Source organism: Pelodiscus sinensis, chromosome 1 (assembly GCF_049634645.1).
Source record: "Pelodiscus sinensis isolate JC-2024 chromosome 1, ASM4963464v1, whole genome shotgun sequence".
Lineage (NCBI taxonomy): Eukaryota > Metazoa > Chordata > Testudines > Trionychidae > Pelodiscus > Pelodiscus sinensis.
This window is the reverse complement of record NC_134711.1, coordinates 300057148-300075894: the sequence shown is the minus strand read 5'-3', so window position 1 is coordinate 300075894 and position 18747 is coordinate 300057148. Positions and strand designations below refer to the sequence as shown.

At 41.6% G+C, this 18747-nt stretch overlaps 1 protein-coding gene across 7 annotated transcripts in view; it reads right to left on the bottom strand.

Moving 5' to 3' along the window:
- Window positions 1-18747, bottom strand: part of FLT3 (fms related receptor tyrosine kinase 3) — a 95524-nt gene that overhangs the window by 17289 nt on the left and 59488 nt on the right. For all 7 annotated transcript variants that reach the window (XM_075919217.1, XM_075919216.1, XM_075919218.1 and 4 more), the window contains 6 exons: window positions 12405-12516; window positions 7875-8053; window positions 4265-4371; window positions 4045-4177; window positions 3850-3954; window positions 1551-1661 (listed from right to left, as the gene is read on the bottom strand). In XM_075919217.1, the coding sequence (XP_075775332.1) occupies window positions 1551-1661; window positions 3850-3954; window positions 4045-4177; window positions 4265-4371; window positions 7875-8053; window positions 12405-12516 (747 nt within the window). The remainder of the gene's footprint in view (window positions 1-1550; window positions 1662-3849; window positions 3955-4044; window positions 4178-4264; window positions 4372-7874; window positions 8054-12404; window positions 12517-18747) is intronic.

The window sequence follows — 18747 nt, the reverse complement described above, 5'->3', positions numbered from 1 at the left end:
CAGTTGCGGCTGGAGCTCAGGAGCTGAATCTGCCTGACTCCTCCTCAAGCTTAGTTATAGTCACCCAAAGCTAGTCACAATGGCCTATTTAATTGCTCTCCTTTTCCTCTAGGCTATGTCTAGACTGCAGGCTTCTTTTGAAAGAGGCTCTTTCGAAAGCATCTTTCGAAAGAGCCTCTTTTGAAAGATCGCGTCTAGACTGCAGGCGGAACTTTCGAAAGAGCAATCCGCTTTTTCGAAAGAGAGCACCCAGCGAGTCTGGATGCTCTCTTTCGAGGAAGCCCTATTTACATTGAAGAACGCCTTCTTTCGAAAGAGGAACTTTCGAAAGAAGGCGTTCTTCCTCGTAAAAAGAGGCTTACTGCCATCGAAAGAAAAGCCGCGTTCTTTCGAAATAATTTCGAAAGAACGCGGCTTGAGTCTGGACGCAGGGGAAGTTTTTTCGGGGAAAAAAGGCTACTTTTCCCGAAAAAACCCCTGAGTCTGGACACAGCCCTAGTGACAGATTTATTGTTCATATGATCTGGGGAAATTAGAGTTCTTTATTATTATTATTTTTACCTTAAAATAATCCTCATGATACAAACATTTCCTTTTCTTTTAGTGTGATGGATGTAACATATCAATTATAAATACAGACACCAGGTAGGTAGAATCCTGGCCCTGTTCCCACTACTTAGCTTCCTTGTCTTCTCTCTGGTACTATTACTATTACTTAAATTGTAAGCTATCTGGGGGCAGGGATCATCCTTTTATTCTGTCTGTACAACACCTAGCACAATGAAATGTTGGTCCAAGAGTGGAGCTCCTGAGCACCCCCACAATACAAATACTAAAGAACAACAGTAATCCACAATCTTTCTATCCTTATTTTTTCCATTCTCACTCTGTTCTTCTGTTCACAACCCTCTTCACTTTTCCTTTCTCTTCCCTTCTCTGCTTCACTTGCTCCTTATAATTCATTCCACTCTTTTATTTTCATTTAATTTTTATACCCTCTCCACTTCTTTTTCTTTCCTGTCAGTCCTTCAGGCTACCCAGTCTTCTTTGCCTCTAAGCATTGGTGTTGAAGCAGTTTCTGCTGCAATGTAACTATTTTGGTGATTTTCTACTGCAAAAATTAAATAGGTACAACACCCAGTGTGGACAGATTTATAGCAATAGAAAGGCACCTTAGGCCAGTTTTGCTTATTTCCCTTTCTTTCCAGGAATTAACTGTTCCAATACACATTCATCCCAGTATAACTGCATCCACAGTAGGTGGATTGTACTATTTTAATTATATCAACTATAGCAGTATAGTTAAAGTGGTGCAAGATTTGTTTGTAGACAGAGATTCGTTTTCATTTTACCCTCACTTTATTTTCTGCATCTGGGCCATTGCCTAGTACGACATTGAAAAAACACTAAAACATGGGATGTATAATTTATCAAGGTTCACAGATGATTAACATTGCTGACAATAGCTGATTTTTGAGGCATTTGTATTTCATTCAGAAATCTTATTTCTGTTGATTTAGGTTAGTACATTTCAATACCGTGTTTATTACCTGTTATGGTGCAAGCGCCTAATAGATTTACAATGTTTTCATGGCTTCCAATATGAGTCATCATTTTGAGTTCTGACATTAGAGCATCTTCTTCGGAAGGGTCAGATTTTTCTGTAAATAAAACAGCAACACAAATGTAGAAAAACATTTACAAGATAGGGTTTAAAAACTAAATAGTTTAGGTTCTATGCACCATACAAAACTTTCCTTTTACATTAATCCCATTGATCTAAAGCTGTGACCGTGTAGAAAATTGTTCTAAAATATAATATTTTAAGATAAATAGATATTCTATCTGCTATCTATTAGAGCTGGAACTCTCTTTCTCTCTCCTCCCCACTCTCTCTGTATTTGTGTTCCAGCTATAAGCTTTGTGAGATGATTCTGTAGTCTCAAAAATGGATATTATGAAAGTAATGAAATAAAGAACAGTTATCAGGTTCTGAGAAGTCACCAGAATTTGCTTTAAATATGAGACATGGAGACAGTTATACAACCAAATACCTTTCTAAATTTATAATGCTATAATCATGTTCAGTAGGGTTGCTTTGGATTTAAACAGTAGTAATTGTGATCAGAATTTGTCCCATAATTTTTCCTATTTTGTCTCTCCTGATTCTTTTATGGAGATATACCTATCTCATAGAGCTGGAAGGGACCTTGAATGGTCATTGAGTCCAGTCCCCTGCCTTCACAGCAGGACCAAGTACCATCCCTGACAGATTTGCCCCATATCCCTAAATGGATTGAATTTATAACCCTGGGTTTAGTAGGCCAATGCTCAAGCCACTGAGCTGTCCCTCCCCCCCAACCATGTAGTTTCTAGTGAAATCACATTTTACAGCTTAAACTGATATGGCACTGTCTCAGTTACAATATAGAGAAGCAGTACAGCTACTAACACAAAACTTATTTCTCATTTATACTGTTACCTGCACCCTGAGTGGTGAGTCTGAAGTGGTGACTTCTCATTCACCATAAAAAGTACATATAATTGTATTCAAATTGGCTAATAAAGTCTGTTAGCCAGTTAGCATACAATCATTTCAGTAATGACTGTACACCTAGTTTTCAATAAATGTAGAATCATGCAAACTAACCTCAGCTAACTCCAGATAATAAATGCACTTTAATTTATTAATATAATTACTTTTAGCTGGAGAGAGAAGAGCTAAGAAAGGGAAAGGTATTAGGTGGGTCAGAAACTGAGGCAGTTGCATCTATTCTGAAAGCAATAGTCAGTGGAGATGAGGAATCCACAGTAGCCAATCACAGAGTAAGTGTGAGAAAATGGAAAGTATATTTCAATGTAACAAAATTAAGGTGTTTTCCTTTCACTTAGTAAAAATGGCATGCCGTGCTAATAAACATCTCCTTTGCATCAGAGTTCATTTAGCCCCAAATAATGCCACATTAACTCATGAACAGGAAGCACTCTATATTAATCAAATACAGAATTAACTCTTTAAAAAGTTACGAGAGCTAAAGCTTTGCCCCACCACAGTGGAAGAGTCTGGATTGCATGGCAGAGCTGGTTTCTCCAAAGGGAGAGCCCTTCTAGAATTTGGAGGTAGAAACTCTTCTCAGGGCAGGCCTGACAGGAATCCCTGTCAGGGCTGACACTACATGACTGCCCTCTCTTCTGGATGGAGTCTATGTTTCCACCTCTGAATGCCAAATGTATATGGTAGTTGGGGTACCAGTGGCCATATGACAGGAGGCAGGACCTCACCACATTCCGACGGTTTGAGAAGGGCACATTCAGTGAAACAGCTGAGTAACTAAAGGGCCTGCAAAGCCAGGGAGAGAAGACCCAGCTGGATGTGGTCTAAGACAGTGTCCATGAGTAGCAAGTCCAAAAGAGAGCTGCCAGCTAGGCTCCCTCCAAATCTCCAGGCCCCAGCCACAAGAGGGAAAAGAAAAGTGTATCCCATGAAGGGATGCTGTAATGGGTATGCATCCTTAGCCATGTGCAAGGCCCAGGCGTCCTTCCCTTGGGGGTGAATGCCTCCCAGTGCCCCCTTGGACTAGCAGAGTTCTACCCTTTCCCATACTATTGGTTGTGCCTTAGAAGTATATTCTAGAACTTAATTAATTCCTGAAATAAACTACAAAATACATCAATAAGAATATGGAAAAATAATACTTTTAGAGCTAAATAAGTACTGAAAAATGAAAGAACTGTGAGCTGCAATTGCAAGAGAATTGACTTAAAGGGGCTTCTGGTGCTGTTTCTACCTTAAACACAAATAATAAACCACTGCTTGTGAGAGCAGTATCTTGCTGTGATTTACTGTACCTTTCAGCATTTTGACTGCAACTTGGACTGAATCCCCGGTTTTACTAATTCCATAAGCTGTAGCATTCATAACCTTTCCAAAGGCACCAGAGCCGAGTGCCTGCCCTACAAGACAAAATGAGTTAATGAAATTTCTAGTTTAAGGCAACGTAAGCTGATATAATGACCTCATGGTTTACCCAGGAGATTGCTCACCAAATTCCAGATTTTCTCTTGGAAACTCCCATTTGAGATCATATTCAAATTCACTGAAATCAATGTAGATGTACTCATTATCTGAAGGACCAACTACCTGTATCATTTGCATTTGACTTTCATATCTAAATTGCTTCAGAAACAGAAAAATTGTATTAGTTCAACAGAATTTTAGGAGAGAGGGGAGAGGAAGGCAGTCATTTAATGTTTTTGTTTTTACCTTTTTGTATTTATGAAAAATAAATATAAGCAAAACAGCTATAAATGGAAGGCAAAATCCGATAGTTGCATAGAATGAAATGTTATCTCGGAGGGAAGAAACAGCTCCTGTAATTTAAAAAGATGCATGTCACTAAACAATGAATTAGGACTGGTATGTAATGTTAAGCTACAAGAAACAAAATAAAATCTGTCATGTTTGTCTTATCTCCATTATTTTTCATTCCCTTTTGGCCTGAGCCTGGGAATTGCCAATGAGAATTGCAAGTGGTCAACGTCTCTCAGAGAGCCAGATTATGGCCCTCTCAGGCTATGTCTAGACTGCAGGCTTCTTTCAGAAGAAGCTTTTTTCGGAAGAGATCTTCCGAAAAAACTTCTTTCTAAAGAAAGCATCCACACACAAAAGTGCATCGAAAAAGCGACGTGCTTTTTTGAAAGATAGCATTCACACAGAAGGGATGCTATCTTGCATTTAAGCCATGAATACTATGGACAGAGTGGCCACCAGGACACCTGTGCTTTTTTCTCTTTCCTCTTCTTTCGAAAGAACTTCCTCTTCCCTGTCAACACACACCTTTTTCTGAAAGAGCTCTTTCAGAAAAAAGCTTCTTCCTCGTAGAAAGAGGATTACCAATGCCAATTTACTTTCTTTCAATTTACTTTCAGAAGAATACAATTGCAGTGTGGACGTAACTTAGGTTTTGTCAGAAAAATGGCCATTTTTCCAACAAAACTCTCTAGTGTAGACATACCCTCAGACCTTAGTACATGTAATATTCTCTGTATGTGGATCAACTAATTCCCATACAAAGTAGGGTTCAGTTGCATCTGCAGTAGAGGTGATCCAAGATGTAAAGATTTATACAGAGGGGCTACGTCTACACTGGCCCCTTTTCCGAAAGGGGCATGCTCATTTTCAACTTCAGAATAGGGAAATCCGCGGGGGATTTAAATATCCCCCGCGGGATTTAAAAAAAGATGTCCGCCGCTTTTTTCCGGCTTGGGGAAAAGCCGGAAAAAAGCGTCTAGACTGGCCCGATCCTCCGGAATAAAGCCCTATTCTGGAGGATCTCTTATTCCTACTTCAAAGGAAGTAGGAATAAGAGATCCTCCAGAATAGGGCTTTATTCCGGAGGATCGGGCCAGTCTAGACGCTTTTTTCCGGCTTTTCCCCAAGCCGGAAAAAAGCGGCTGACATCTTTTTTTAAATCCCGCGGGGGATATTTAAATCCCCCGCGGATTTCCCTATTCTGAAGTTGAAAATGAGCATGCCCCTTTCGGAAAAGGGGCCAGTGTAGACGTAGCCAGGGAGAGGCAGAGTCTGGGTGGCCCAGAACTGGGTGAGAGTGAAGTTGGGAACATACATATTGTTTCCTCTTTACACCACAGAACTTATAATGTCTGTGATAGGGAGACACCTTTAATAAGGTCTCATGGACAGCTTCAGCCTAAGGAGTTCCTGGCAATGAAGCTATGCTACCAGAAAGTAAAGGAAATGCTATGAAGTAGGAACCAGAGTGAAGGTAAAAGATCTCCACATAGATGCACCTAATCTCCTTTGGTCAGCACTATGATCTGTTCCAGGGGTGGGGAACCTGTTGTGCGGGGATGGATGCAGCCCTGGCTTATCTGGATCTGGCCCCCCAGAGCTCAGGGCTCCCCCCAGCATTGGGGAGCCAGCACTGGCGCTCCAGCTCCCTGCTGTCCCCCCAAGGGGCTGGAGCACACAAAATCTCCTAGCCTGCCCCCCCACCAAGCTCTGGTGTGCACAGAAAATGTGGGGAGTGTCTTTCTCTTTCTTAGTCAGTGAGGGGTTTTTTGTTTTGTTTTGTTTTGTTTTGTTTTTTCTTGCTTCTCACTTATGTGCATCCCCCGACTGATTTTTCTGTGGTTCAGCAGCCCCCGACCCAAAAAAGGTTTCCCCACCCATGATCTATTCCACATGGGACAGACTGATAGCCCAAAGTGGAATGAAGAGGGAGGAATTCCTTAAGAGGATCTGTCTTCCCATTCGCTGCCTCTTGTTGAAATGGTATTTAATGTAAGTACTTACATTGACTTCAGGGCCTCAGTTAGCACAATAAATGAGTTATATTCTTAACAAAACAAAAGGGGCAATATTTATACATTGTGTAAGCCTGAAACTTGTTTTCATTCAAAAAGTGAGTGTTATATGACTCTTCAAACTCTTTGGCATCATTGTTCAACCAGATACTATTAAGACATGTTGCCCTGCAAATCTAAAGACAAGCAGCTAAACAAATCAGAAGCCATTCTAAGGTTAAGTGCATAATGTCGGCCACAATGCAGATATAATATAAAAAGCCACCAGTTAACTGAGGATCAGTTACACAAAACCAGCTTAGAGTATTGCTCTGCTATTGCCCAGTTAACACCATAATACCAAAATTACCACGTCCTTTTCATCATACAGAAGAATACATAACTGTCCATTCAGAAAATTAACAACAGCATACCATTTGTGCATCCATACAGTATGCAATTCTAATGCAAACTAGATATGTTTGACACACACTTAAATAAATTCATTGTTCATTAAATTCAAAATATTAGACATTAGAAGACTGGATTTATAATACTTAAATATATCTACACATATTCTCATACATAGACCTTCCAGCCTCCGTATGACACTAATCAATGCACATGTTATTACTAACAAACCAGTCTGGGTATCACAAAGACAAATGAAAATGACTCCTTAATAACAAATGGTATTAAAATTGGAATTTTCTGCCTTTTCCTTGAAAATACTTTTACGATTTTAAGACACTCAAGGTGAAAGTGTGTGACCTTCTCTCACAAAAGCAGACGGACTCTGCTACCCTGTCCTCTTTCTTCTCTATTTCCTTTTTTATTAGCTGCAACATGTTTTCTGAAGGTCAAAACCTAGCAGCTTTATTATCCTTCATGACTCTGCATAGTGTGTATGTGAAATGTTATTGGGTGACATCTATCACTTGTGATCAATACGTTTATGAATTAAGAAAACATCTTGTCTCTTCAAGACAACAGAAATCTATATGTTCAGAGTGAATAAATCTAATAGTTGCTCTCTTCTAAAATAACACTACATGCTATTTTTTGTAGCTCAGATATTTTTCCTCTTGCAATATCTTTGGTCTGTAAATCTTTAGTCTCAGAGAAGACAACTGAATGTAATACAACCTGATTACAAAGAAGAAGCAATCATACATAAAGGAGGATCTTGTAGATTTCCATAAGCAAAAGGAGATGCATGTCAATTTGTAACTGAATTTCCAGGTATAGGTTATTAACAGGAATAAAAAGCAGGTCTCTAGATTCACAGGGCGTGATTTTGCAGCTGGCTTTAGTGGAGGCGTAGTCTGCTTTGTGACTGCTGAATTGGGTCCCAAGTGCTATATCATCGAACTTAAGTAAAAAAAATCATGTCAGAAGAGACATACATTCTACTCACAATTACATGCATAGCCTGTGTGGGATCCTATATTTTATTTGCAAAGACTATTCAAATGTGATGCCATATAGGCAAAAGATACCACAATTTTTTCTTTGCAGTCTATAATTATCTTGAGATGATCTGCACTGTCTCAGTAGTGGTACAGTACCTTGTTGGTTAGTGAACCCCTTCACGCAGGATGCGCCAATGGAATTGTTTGCACAGCACTCCACGTAGAAGCCTATCATTGTATTCTGTACATCTAAAGTGCTGCTGGAATGCCAGGACCCAAAGGTTATTCGCTCAGGTATTCCTCTCCAAATCCCTTCTGTGATTTCTTCTGTACAACTTTAAAAAAAAGAAAACAAAAAAACCCGAGGGCCAGTAGTGATTGTTACAACTTGCACAGGTTTTTGGGGAGGCCATATCATAAGAGGTGGCTGATGTTTGTGCTAGAGAGGAGAGTATTGCTGGGCTTTTTCACTATATTATTATACATAATGATATATAAATCTACATACATTATCCATGATATAATAGTTACATCACTGTGTGTGTGTGTGTGTGTATATATATATATATATATATATATATATATATATATATATGATACAAAACTACTCAAGACAGTTAGACCTAAAGCAGACTGCAAAGAATTAAAAAGGGATCTCACTAAACTGGGGGCCTAGGCAGCAAAATGGCAGATGAAATAGTGTTGATCAATGCAAAGTAATGTCCATTGGAAAACGTAATGATGGGATTATAAATTAGCTGTTACCACTCAGGAAAGAGATCTTGGAGTCATTGTAGATAGTTCTCTGAACTCAACTTGCACAGGTTTTTAGGGAGGCTATGTCATAAGAGGTGGCTGATGTTTGTGCTAGAGAGAAGAGTATTGCTGGGCCTTTTCTCTGAAAACATTCGCTTAATGTGCAGCAGCAGTCAAAAAAAGCAAACAGAAAGTTGGGAAACCTTAGGAAATGGATAGAGAGTAAGACAAAATAACATATTGGCTCTATATAAATCCATGGTACACCCATGTCTTGAATACTGGGTGCAGATAAGGTCATATCATCTCACAAAAGGTATACTAGAATCGGAAAAGTTTCAGAAAAGGGCAACAAAAATGATTAACGTAAGGAACAGCTTCCATATGAGGAGAGATTAATAAGACTGGCACTTTTCAGTTTGGAAGAAGAGATGACTAAGTGGGAATATGACAAAGGCCTATAAATTCGTGACAGATGTGGAGAAAGTAGATAAGAAAGTGTTACTTATTCCCTGTCATAACCCAAAAACTAGGGATCATCAAATGAAATTAACAGGCAGCAAGTATAAAACAAACAAAAGGAAGTATTCCTTCACACAATACACAATCAACCTGTGAAATCTTTGTCAGCAGATATTGTGAAGGCCAAGACAGTAACAGGATTCCAAAAAGAACTAGATAATATCAATGGCTATTCCTAGCATCAGTTTGTCAGAAGCTGAGAATGGCCTACAGGGGATGGATCACTTGATGACTGCTTGTTCTGTTTATTCCCTCTGAAACAACTGGCATTCACCACTGTTGGAAGACAAGATACTGGGCAGGATGAACCATTGGTTTAACCCAGTATGGCCATTCTTATGTTCTTAAGTTCTTATTATTATTAGGGGTTGGAAGTAGATGCTGGGTTTTCTTTACATTTTATTACATTTTTAATTTTGACAAAGGAACCTAGAATCAAGGATAGGTTTTTTTATATTTTATGGTTATATTTTGAGATGGTGCAAATCAGCATAACTCTATTGCTTCTAATGGATCTACGCCAGTTTACATCTGCCGAGGAGCTGACGCTATGAATCTAAATAAATAAGTAAAATACATAAATTCAAGGGATTTCCAAGTTCGGCTTCTGGCCTTTCATCTGTGTTCTGCTTTGACTGTTTCTCCTTCACTCTGCCCACTAATCCATTTCTGCTGGAACGACTTTAAATCTTCCAAAATTTTCAGCAGCTTCAAAATAGCTGCCATTTAAAAAGATTAACCTGCCCTAAAAATGTTTCTGTCCTTCCTCTAATGCATACTGTTCCCACCCACCCAATTAAACTGGCTCAAGGCCTAGAATGGAAAACATTCAATCCTGAATAAGAAACAAAACTAATGTCTGATATTTAGAAAGAGGACTTTTATGTTAAAGGAAAGAGGAGATTGCCAGATTTTAATGGGGCACATAACACTGGTTTCTAGACCTACATGTTCCGATGATGTATTATAAGAAATATTTTAAATTTACTAATTATATGTTTTCCTCTCTTTGTGATTTCTGTTTAATTAGGCCTATAAAAAAGTGGACTTAGAAGCAAGGATAGAAAAAATAATAATAAAATATAAAAAAAAACACCTTTCTAAAATATTTTAAATCTCATTAATAAAATTCCAGTAATATATTTGACCTGGTACCTTAATTTGAATGTAGGAATGTAGGAATGAGCTTTTTAAAATGAGTAACATCATGTCAACACAATACAAGAAATATCCTGGTACCTTGCAGTTTTAGGGCCTGATTCAATCTCTATTGCAGTAAATGAAATGACTCACTGACTTCCCTGGGCATTAGATCAGATTGTTAATGCACTTCCACATAATGAAATGGCTAAATAAACCAAACCAATATCTTGACACTTTGGCCAGGTCTATACAGGCAGTCCCCGAGTTACGCGGATCCGACCAGTTACGAACAGGGATTTTCTCGCCCCGGAGGACTGGAGCGGCGGGACGCCTGGTCCCACCGCCCGCCTCCTCCGGGGCGAGAAAAGCTGCTCCCCGTCTCCCTGGTCTGCTGGGGGAGCCAGCAGACCAGGGAGACGCTGAGCAAAGCGGCGGAGGACCCGGGGCCGGACCCGCGGCGCTTCCAGCTGATCTGGAAGCGCCGCGGTTCGGCCCGGGTCCTCCGCCGCTTTGCTCCGCGTCTCCCTGGTCTGCTGGGGGTGGGACGCAGCTAGTGCCCCCCCTCCCAGCAGACCAGGGAGACATGGAGCAAAGCCCGGGGCCTGTGGTAGAGCAGGTGGGGCGCTGCCGGTTGGTCCCGCAGCACCGCTCCTTGGTGCTACTGGACCAACCCGGCAGCACCCCAGCTGCTCTGCCCCAAGAGTCCTGATTCAGCCGCTGCTGATCAGTTTCAGCAGCGGCTGAATCAGGACGCCTGGGGCAGAGCAGCTGGGGTGTTGCTGGGTTGGTCCAGTAGCGCCGAGGAGCGGCCGCGCTACTGGACCAACCCAGCAGCACCCGAGCTGCTCTGCCCCAGGCATCCCCAAGTCAGCCGCTGCTGAAACTGACCAGCGGCTGACTACAGGAAGCCCGAGGCAGAGTTGCTCTGCCCCAGGCTTCCTGGAATCAGCTGCTGATCAGTTTCAGCAGCAGCTGACTTGGGGACGCCTGGGGTTCTTAAGTTGAATCTGTATGTAAGTCGGAACTGGTGTCCAGATTCAGCCGCTGTTGAAACTGATCAGTTTCAGCAGCGGCTGAATCTGGATGCCAGTTCCGACTTACATACAGATTCAACATAAGAACAAACCTACAGTCCCTATCTTGTACGTAACCCGGGGACTGCCTGTACTAGATCCAGAAGGTCAGCTTAAAGTACACAACAAGAACTACATAAATAATGTAGCTGCAGTAGACACACCCTAACCCGAGGTTGGCACTGTCTTCACAGTGGGAGGTCGACGGGAGCACACACTCTCATCGGCTTCTCTTACTCCTCGTGACTTCAAAGGATACCAGGACCAACTGGAGGCACCCTCAGCATTTGTTTTAGTGGGTTTTAACTAGACCTGTTAAATTGAATACCAGAAGATCGATCTTCAGTGCATAAGTACAGAGGTGACCTTTGATATATTCCCTGGCAAAGCTACTGGTCCTGATACTTTGATTCACTAAGAATACTAAATGCACCAAGGAAAGCTTATGTGGGATCCAGTATCCATACTGGGAGACTGTAATTCAATTAATGTCTAGCTATGGCTATGAACACAGCTGTATTTATTTCAAAATACACAGCTTCAGATACACATATATCTGGACATGATGTTGTTTTGGTTAAAGTCAAGGAAATCTCTCACTTAGGGTATGTCTACACTACCTCGCTAGTTCGAACTAGCGGGGTAATGTATGCATACCGCACTTGCTAATGAAGCCCGGGATTTGAATTTCCCGGGCTTCATTAGCATAAGCGGGGAGCCGCCATTTTTAAATCCCCGCTGCTTCAAACCCCGTGCAGCGCGGCTACATGGGGCTCGAACTAGGTAGTTCGGACTAGGGTGCCTATTCCGAACTACCGGTACACCTCGTTTCACTAGCAGGGTAATGTAGACATACCCAAAGTCTGATTCATCCTTGTACCAGCTTGCTATTTATTATTTTACAAGTACCCCACAGGGGTAGCCATGCTAATCTATAACTTAACGCAAAAAACAATGAGTGGTCCTCTAGTTCCACTCTTTATTATTTTGAAATAAAGTGAGTTTTTTCAAAATAGCGCAGCAGGGTAGACATGCCCTAAGGTACTATAGGACCTCTTATTTTTAAAGTTTTTTTAGGTACCCCAAAGTTCATCTTTCAGAGTCCTAGTCACCTGCTAGTCTTTATTTAACTAAAGAAACATCACAAACAAGATAATTTAAATGAAAAAGGATAGAAAATGTCTTTATTTACTTAGAAAAATCAGGTCCCAGACATTTCCTCCAAGTCCAAAATGGTGCAGGGTAACTATCAGAGAAGCAAGTAATCTGTTTTGATGTTGACTGTATTATTACTTCAGGTTTTCCTGTAACAAACATAATACAAACAAATGTAAAACAATACTTTAGTCAATAATATAGTTATGTTTATAAGGTTACACTCAGGAGCGTGGAACAAGTTGTATAATGGGGGAGCTAAAAGCCATGAATAAAACCATCTCTATAACGGAAATAACTTCAGGGCAGGGAGTGCAGCTGCACCCCCAAATTCTTAATGCCAGCACCTATCACACCCAGACTACGTCTAGACTGGCATGATTTCCCGCAAATGCTTTTAACGGAAAAGTTTTCCGTTAAAAGCATTTGCGGAAAAGAGTGTCTAGGGGTGTGTCTAGACTACCTAGTTTTGTCGACAAAAGTAGACTTTTGTCGACAAAACTATACCAGCGTCTACACTACCGCTGAGTTCTGTCGACATAACATCGACAGAACTCAGCAGTTTTGTCGACGCTGGTATACCTCATTTTACGAGGCATAACACCTTCTGTCGACAGAACTCTGTCGACAGAAGGTGTTATTGCCTGTAACACTGCGTCCAGACTATGGAGTTCTGTCGACAAAGCAGCTTGCTTTGTCGACAGAACTCAATGTGTCTGGACGCTCTTTGTCGACGGAAGTTTTGTCGACAGTATCTGTCGACAAAACTTCCGTCGACAAAACGCGGTAGTCTAGACGTACCCTAGATTGGCACGGACACTTTTCCGCAAAAGCACTTTACGCAGAAAAGTGTCCATGGCCAATCTAGATGCGCTTTTGCACAAAAAAGCCCCGATTGCCATTTTCGCGATCAGGGCTTTTTTGCGCAAAACAAATCTCAGCTGTCTACACTGGCCCTTCTGCGCAAAAGTTTTGCGCAAAAGGGACTTTTGTCCAAACGGGAGCAGCATCGTATTTCCACAAAAAGCACTGATTTCTTACAGTAGGAAGTCAGTGCTTTTGTGGAAATTCAAGCGGCCAGTGTAGACAGCTGGCAAGTTTTTCCGGAAAAACGGCTGATTTTCCGGAAAAACTAGCCAATCTAGACACAGCCCCAAAGTGATCAAAATCTACTTAGATATTTATAAAGCATTCCATCACCAGTGGGCATGTTAGTTAATCTCTACAGCACCTCTGTGAAATAGGTAAGTATTTTTAATTCCTTTTTATATATAATGGAATGGAGACAAAAAAGGTGAAGTAACTAAGCCAAGGTCTCTTAGTGAATCAGTGGCAGAGCCAGGATTAAAACTCAGGACTTCCTCATTCCTAACCCAACCCAACCATTCCTCCAAACTATGCTACAGATGAAGAGGCAAATTCTCATTGCCTGATTCCCACTGAAGAGCATTTCTTTTGTAAAGAGTTAATGTAAAGCAATGGCAATGATATTACTAACAATGTTTTCTTTATTTATGGCAGGGGTAGGGAACCTTTTTGGGTCGGGGGTCACTGACCCACAGAAAAATCAGTTGGGGACCACACAAGTAAGAAGCAAAAAAACTCCTCCCAAAATCTCCAGCCGTCAGGCTATGTCTAGACCGCAGGCTTCTTTTGGAAGAAGCTTTTCCGGAAGAGATCTTCCGGAAAAATTTCTTCCGAAAAAGAGCATTGACACTGCCAAAGTGCACCAAAAAAGTGATCTGCTTTTTTGAAAGATAGCATCCACACTGAATGGATGCTATCTCACATTTCAGCTGTGATTACTGTGGATGGAGTGGCCACCAGGGCACCTGTGCTTTTTCCTCTTTCTTCTTTCAAAAGAATTCCCTCTTCCCTGTCTACACACACCTTTTTCCGAAAGAGCTCTTTCAGAAAAAGACTTCTTTCTAGTAGAATGAGGATTACCTATGTCAGAAAAACCGCTCTGTTCTTTCAATTTTCTTTCAGAAGAATGTGATTGCAGTGTGGATGCAAGTGACCTTTTTTTGGAAAAAAGACTGTTTTTCCAAAAAAACCTTTATAGTGTAGACATACCCTCACTGATGTACCCCCAAACTCCCTCTCGTGTCCCCACCCCACATCTTCTCCTGCCGCCAAACTCCCTTCCAGACCTTGCTCTTCTCAACCCGGCCTTGCATCCCTATTCCACTTGCTGGCAGCCCTGTCTTGTACATTGAACCCCTCATTTTTGTTCCCGTCCCAGAGCCTAAGGGGGTCCACAAAATCCACTAACTCTGGAACCCCAAAAAGTACAAAAGTAAATCTGGTTTATGGGAAGCCCCAAACGTTAGTCCTCCCTGTCCCTTCTCCTCACCCCGTGGGGGTTGGAACACCACAGTAGTGAAGTGCCTTAGTCAGGGGCTACATCAGTGATGTAGGCTGGGGGGGTAACACAGAGAAGGTGAGAGGATGAGAATGCAGCCAAATAGCTAGTTGGGAAAGGAAGCAAAGAAATGGGGAGTAATGGAAAGTGCAGCTTCTGCAAAGCCAAATTGTATCCCCCCTCACCTCTTCTCTGAGCCCCATGATTCCCCTCGCCAGCCTGACCCCCTGTATCATCCCGTGCCCCTAAGAGCAACCCCTCTTCCCTCCCATCCTGCCCCCGCATCCTCCTTTCCTCCCCTCCTTCCCCCACATCCCTGTGCCCCCAGCGCACTCACCGGACCGGCAGCAGTGCTGGGGTGAGTAGAGATGGGGGATGGGGACCAGAGTCTCTTCCCTGTGCAGGGGGAGGAGTAAGGCTGAGCTCCCGCCCCTCACGCCAGTGAAAATCGGGTCGTGTGCTGACCGCTGATCTAGACCAAACCTGAGAGATGTCTGTCTACCTTGTTTTTAAATATCTCCAATGATAGAGATTCCTCAACCTCCCTAGGCAATTTATTCCAGTGCTTAACCACCTTGACGTTTATGAAGTTTTTCCTAATGTCCAACCTAAACCTCCCTTGCTGCAAATTAAGACCATTGCTTCTTGTCCTATCATGAGAGGTTAAGGAGAATAATTTTTCTCTCTCCTTCCTGTAACATCCTTTTAGGTACTTGAAAGTTGCTATCATGTCCCCTCTCTGTCTTCTCTTTTCCAAACTAAACAAACCCAGTTCTTTCAGTCTTCCCTCAAAGGTAATGTTTTCTAGACCTTTAATCATTTTTGTTGCTCTTCTCTTGATCTTCTCCAATTTTTCCACATCTTTCTTGAAATGTGGTGGCCAGAACTGGAGACAACACTCCAGTTGAGGCCTAATCAGTGCAGAGTAAAGGAGAAGAATTACTTCTCATGTCTTGCTCATAACACTCCTGTAAATGCATCCCAGAATGTTGTTTGCTTTTTTTGCAATAGTGTCACACTGTTGACTTATATTTAGCCTGTGGTCCATTACGACCCCTAGATCTTTCTCTGCAGTACTCCTTCCTAGACAGTCACTTCCCATTTTGTATTTGTGAAACTGATTGGAGTATTTTGTATTTGTCCATATTGAATGTCATCCTTTTTACTTTTTACTTCAGACCATTTCTCCAGTTTGTCTAGATCATTTTGAATTATGACCTTGTCCTCCAAAGCACTTGCAACACCTCCCAGCTTGGTATTATCCACAAACTTTATAAGGATACTCTCTATGCCATTATCTAAATAGTTGATGAAGATATTGAACAGAACTAGTTCCAAAACTGATCCCTATGGAACCCCACTTGTTTTGCCCTTTCACCATGACTGTGAACCATTGATAACTACTCTGTGGGAAGGTTATCTAACCAGTTATATACCCACCTTATAGTAGCCCCACATATATTGTATTTCCTTAGTTTATTGATACATGATTGTATCAAATGTCTTACTAAATCTCATTATACTACGTCTCATTATACTACGTCTACCGTTATACTACAAGCTTTATGCACAAGGCTTGCTGTCCTATCAAAGAAAGCTATTAGGGTGGTTTACATGATTTATTCTTGACAAATCCATGCTGTTACTTATCACCTTACTATTTTCTAGATGTTTGCAGATGGATTCCTTAATTATTTGCGTCATTATCTTTCCTGGCGCAAAAATTAAGCTAACTGATCTGTAGCTTCCTGGGTTGTTCTTATTTCCCTTTTTATAGATGGGCACTATTTTTGCCCTTTTCCAGTCTTCTGGAATCCCTCCCGTTTGCCATGCCCTTCAAAGATAATGGGTAATGGCTCAGATATCTCCTTCATCAGCTAGGATGCATTTAATCAAGCTCTGATGACTTGAAGATACCTAACTTTTCTAAGTAATTTTAAACTTGTTCTTTTCCTATTTTAACTTCTGAACCTATCTGATTTTCACTGTCATTCACTATGGTAGGCATCCAATCACCACCAATCTTCTTAGTGAAAACCAAGACAAAGAAGTTGTTATGCACCTGTGCCATTTCCACAATTTCTGTTATTGTTTTTCTCTTTTCATTATGCAGTGTGATATGCCCGTGTGTGATAAAATTTTGGTATTAATGATATGTCTCGGGGAATAAGAATTTTGATATGGATGTTAAACTTTATGGTAACGCTACTTCTCAGTTAATGCCTGTAAAAAAGATTTAAAGCTCACCGCTGCAGAGAAACTATAGCAAATTTGGTTTGCTGCATGAAAGGGAAAACTGAGGCATACCATCTCATGGCCTGAATGGCTGGATGCCAAAAGAACCATGACACCAAGGCTATGTCTACACTGTGGGGCTTTTCCGTGATACCAGAGGTATCTCAGAAAAACTGTGCTATGTCCAGGGAATGCGTTTGTTCTTCCACTTTTTTTCGCGGAAGAGGAAATGCGCTCTTTTGGGGAGCCCTGTATTCCTCGTTTCACAAGGAATAAGGGCTCCTCCAAAAGAGGAGGCTTTCCATCTAGACAGGGCCAAATGGCAGAAAAGCCTCTTCCGGAAAAAACAATTGGAAAAAGCGATGCAAATTTATGGATGCAAATTGTGGAGCACAATTTGTATAGCTTTAGACCTAGCCTTGCAACTGCCTTTGAGATAGTCAGTGACTGACCCTTTTGCAGTAAACTAAGGGAGGAGGGATGACATTCTAGAACTTGAAGAAGCACCATGTAACCCAAGTTCCCCTAAGCTGTGCGGCTGCACGGCTGTGTAGCTTTCCATTAAGCCCTACACAAGAGCACAGGGTATCAGCAGAGAGAAATTTCTCTTCCCAAGCCCCAGCAGCTGTGCAGCATGGGATGTGGCTAGCTTTTCATCCCATTCTCCGGATGCTAAGGGAGTGAGGGGAAAGTACTTGCATTCTATGCTTGCCTCTTGCCCCTGGCTGGTAAAGGGAGCTTACCTGCCTGAAATTCCGCCCTTGCCCACTTTTATGGATTAAGTGTATTTTGCCTTTTTGAAGTAATATTAACTATTTCAGTTAGGCTGTGTCTACACTGGGCCACTTATTCCAGGAAATCAGCCACTTTTCCGGAATAAGCTGCAAGCTGTCTACACTGGCCCTTGAATTTCCAGAAAAGCAACGACGCTCTATTGTACAAAATCAGCCGCTATTCCGGAAAAACTATTCTGCTCCCGCTTGGGCATAAGTCCTTATTCCGGAACACTGTTCCGGAAAAGGGCCAGTGTAGACAGCCCAGTAGTCTTTTCCGGAAAAAAGCCCCGATCGCAAAAATGGCGATCGGGGCTCTTTTCCGGAAAAGCACGTCTACATTGGCCACAGACGCTTTTCCGGAAAAAGGGCTTTTCCGGAAAAGCAGCCTGCCAATGTAGATGCTCCTTTTCCAGAAAAACTGAAAACGGAATAATATTCCGTTTTAAGCAGTTCCGGAAATTCATGCCAGTGTAGACACAGCCTTAGTGCCTGCTCAGTGTGGTTTTCTTGAGAAGTTTTCTTTTTCTTGTTCTATTTTTGTCCACGCTCCGGGTGGCACACTAGAAGGAGGAATTCTTTGAAAATGGCTATTACCTGATTGTATCAGATGTCTGACATTTCTTTGGTATTTTCTGCTTGGTTATATATATAGCTTGGAGATTTTTAGTTAACAAACCAGGCACATAGGACTTGATTCTCCTCTCACTTTGATGTAAATCAGGACTGCTTCTATTGAAATAAATGGAGCTCTATTGGCACAAAAGAGGCATAGGTTGCAGGTGAACGTGGCCTACAGAGTGTTCAGTAAGGGTGAAACAAGAAGTATGAGGCTGTCTACACTGCCCTTCAGCTCAAATTACAGAGTGCGAATAGCACCAAACTGCTGTGCTCTAACTTCCCTGTGTGGATGCTCTGGATGGTAACTAAAACGTTCCTAGTTCACATTGCCATAGTTTTCTTTAAACATTAATAAGAACTAGGGCCTGGTCTATACTTATCTAGAA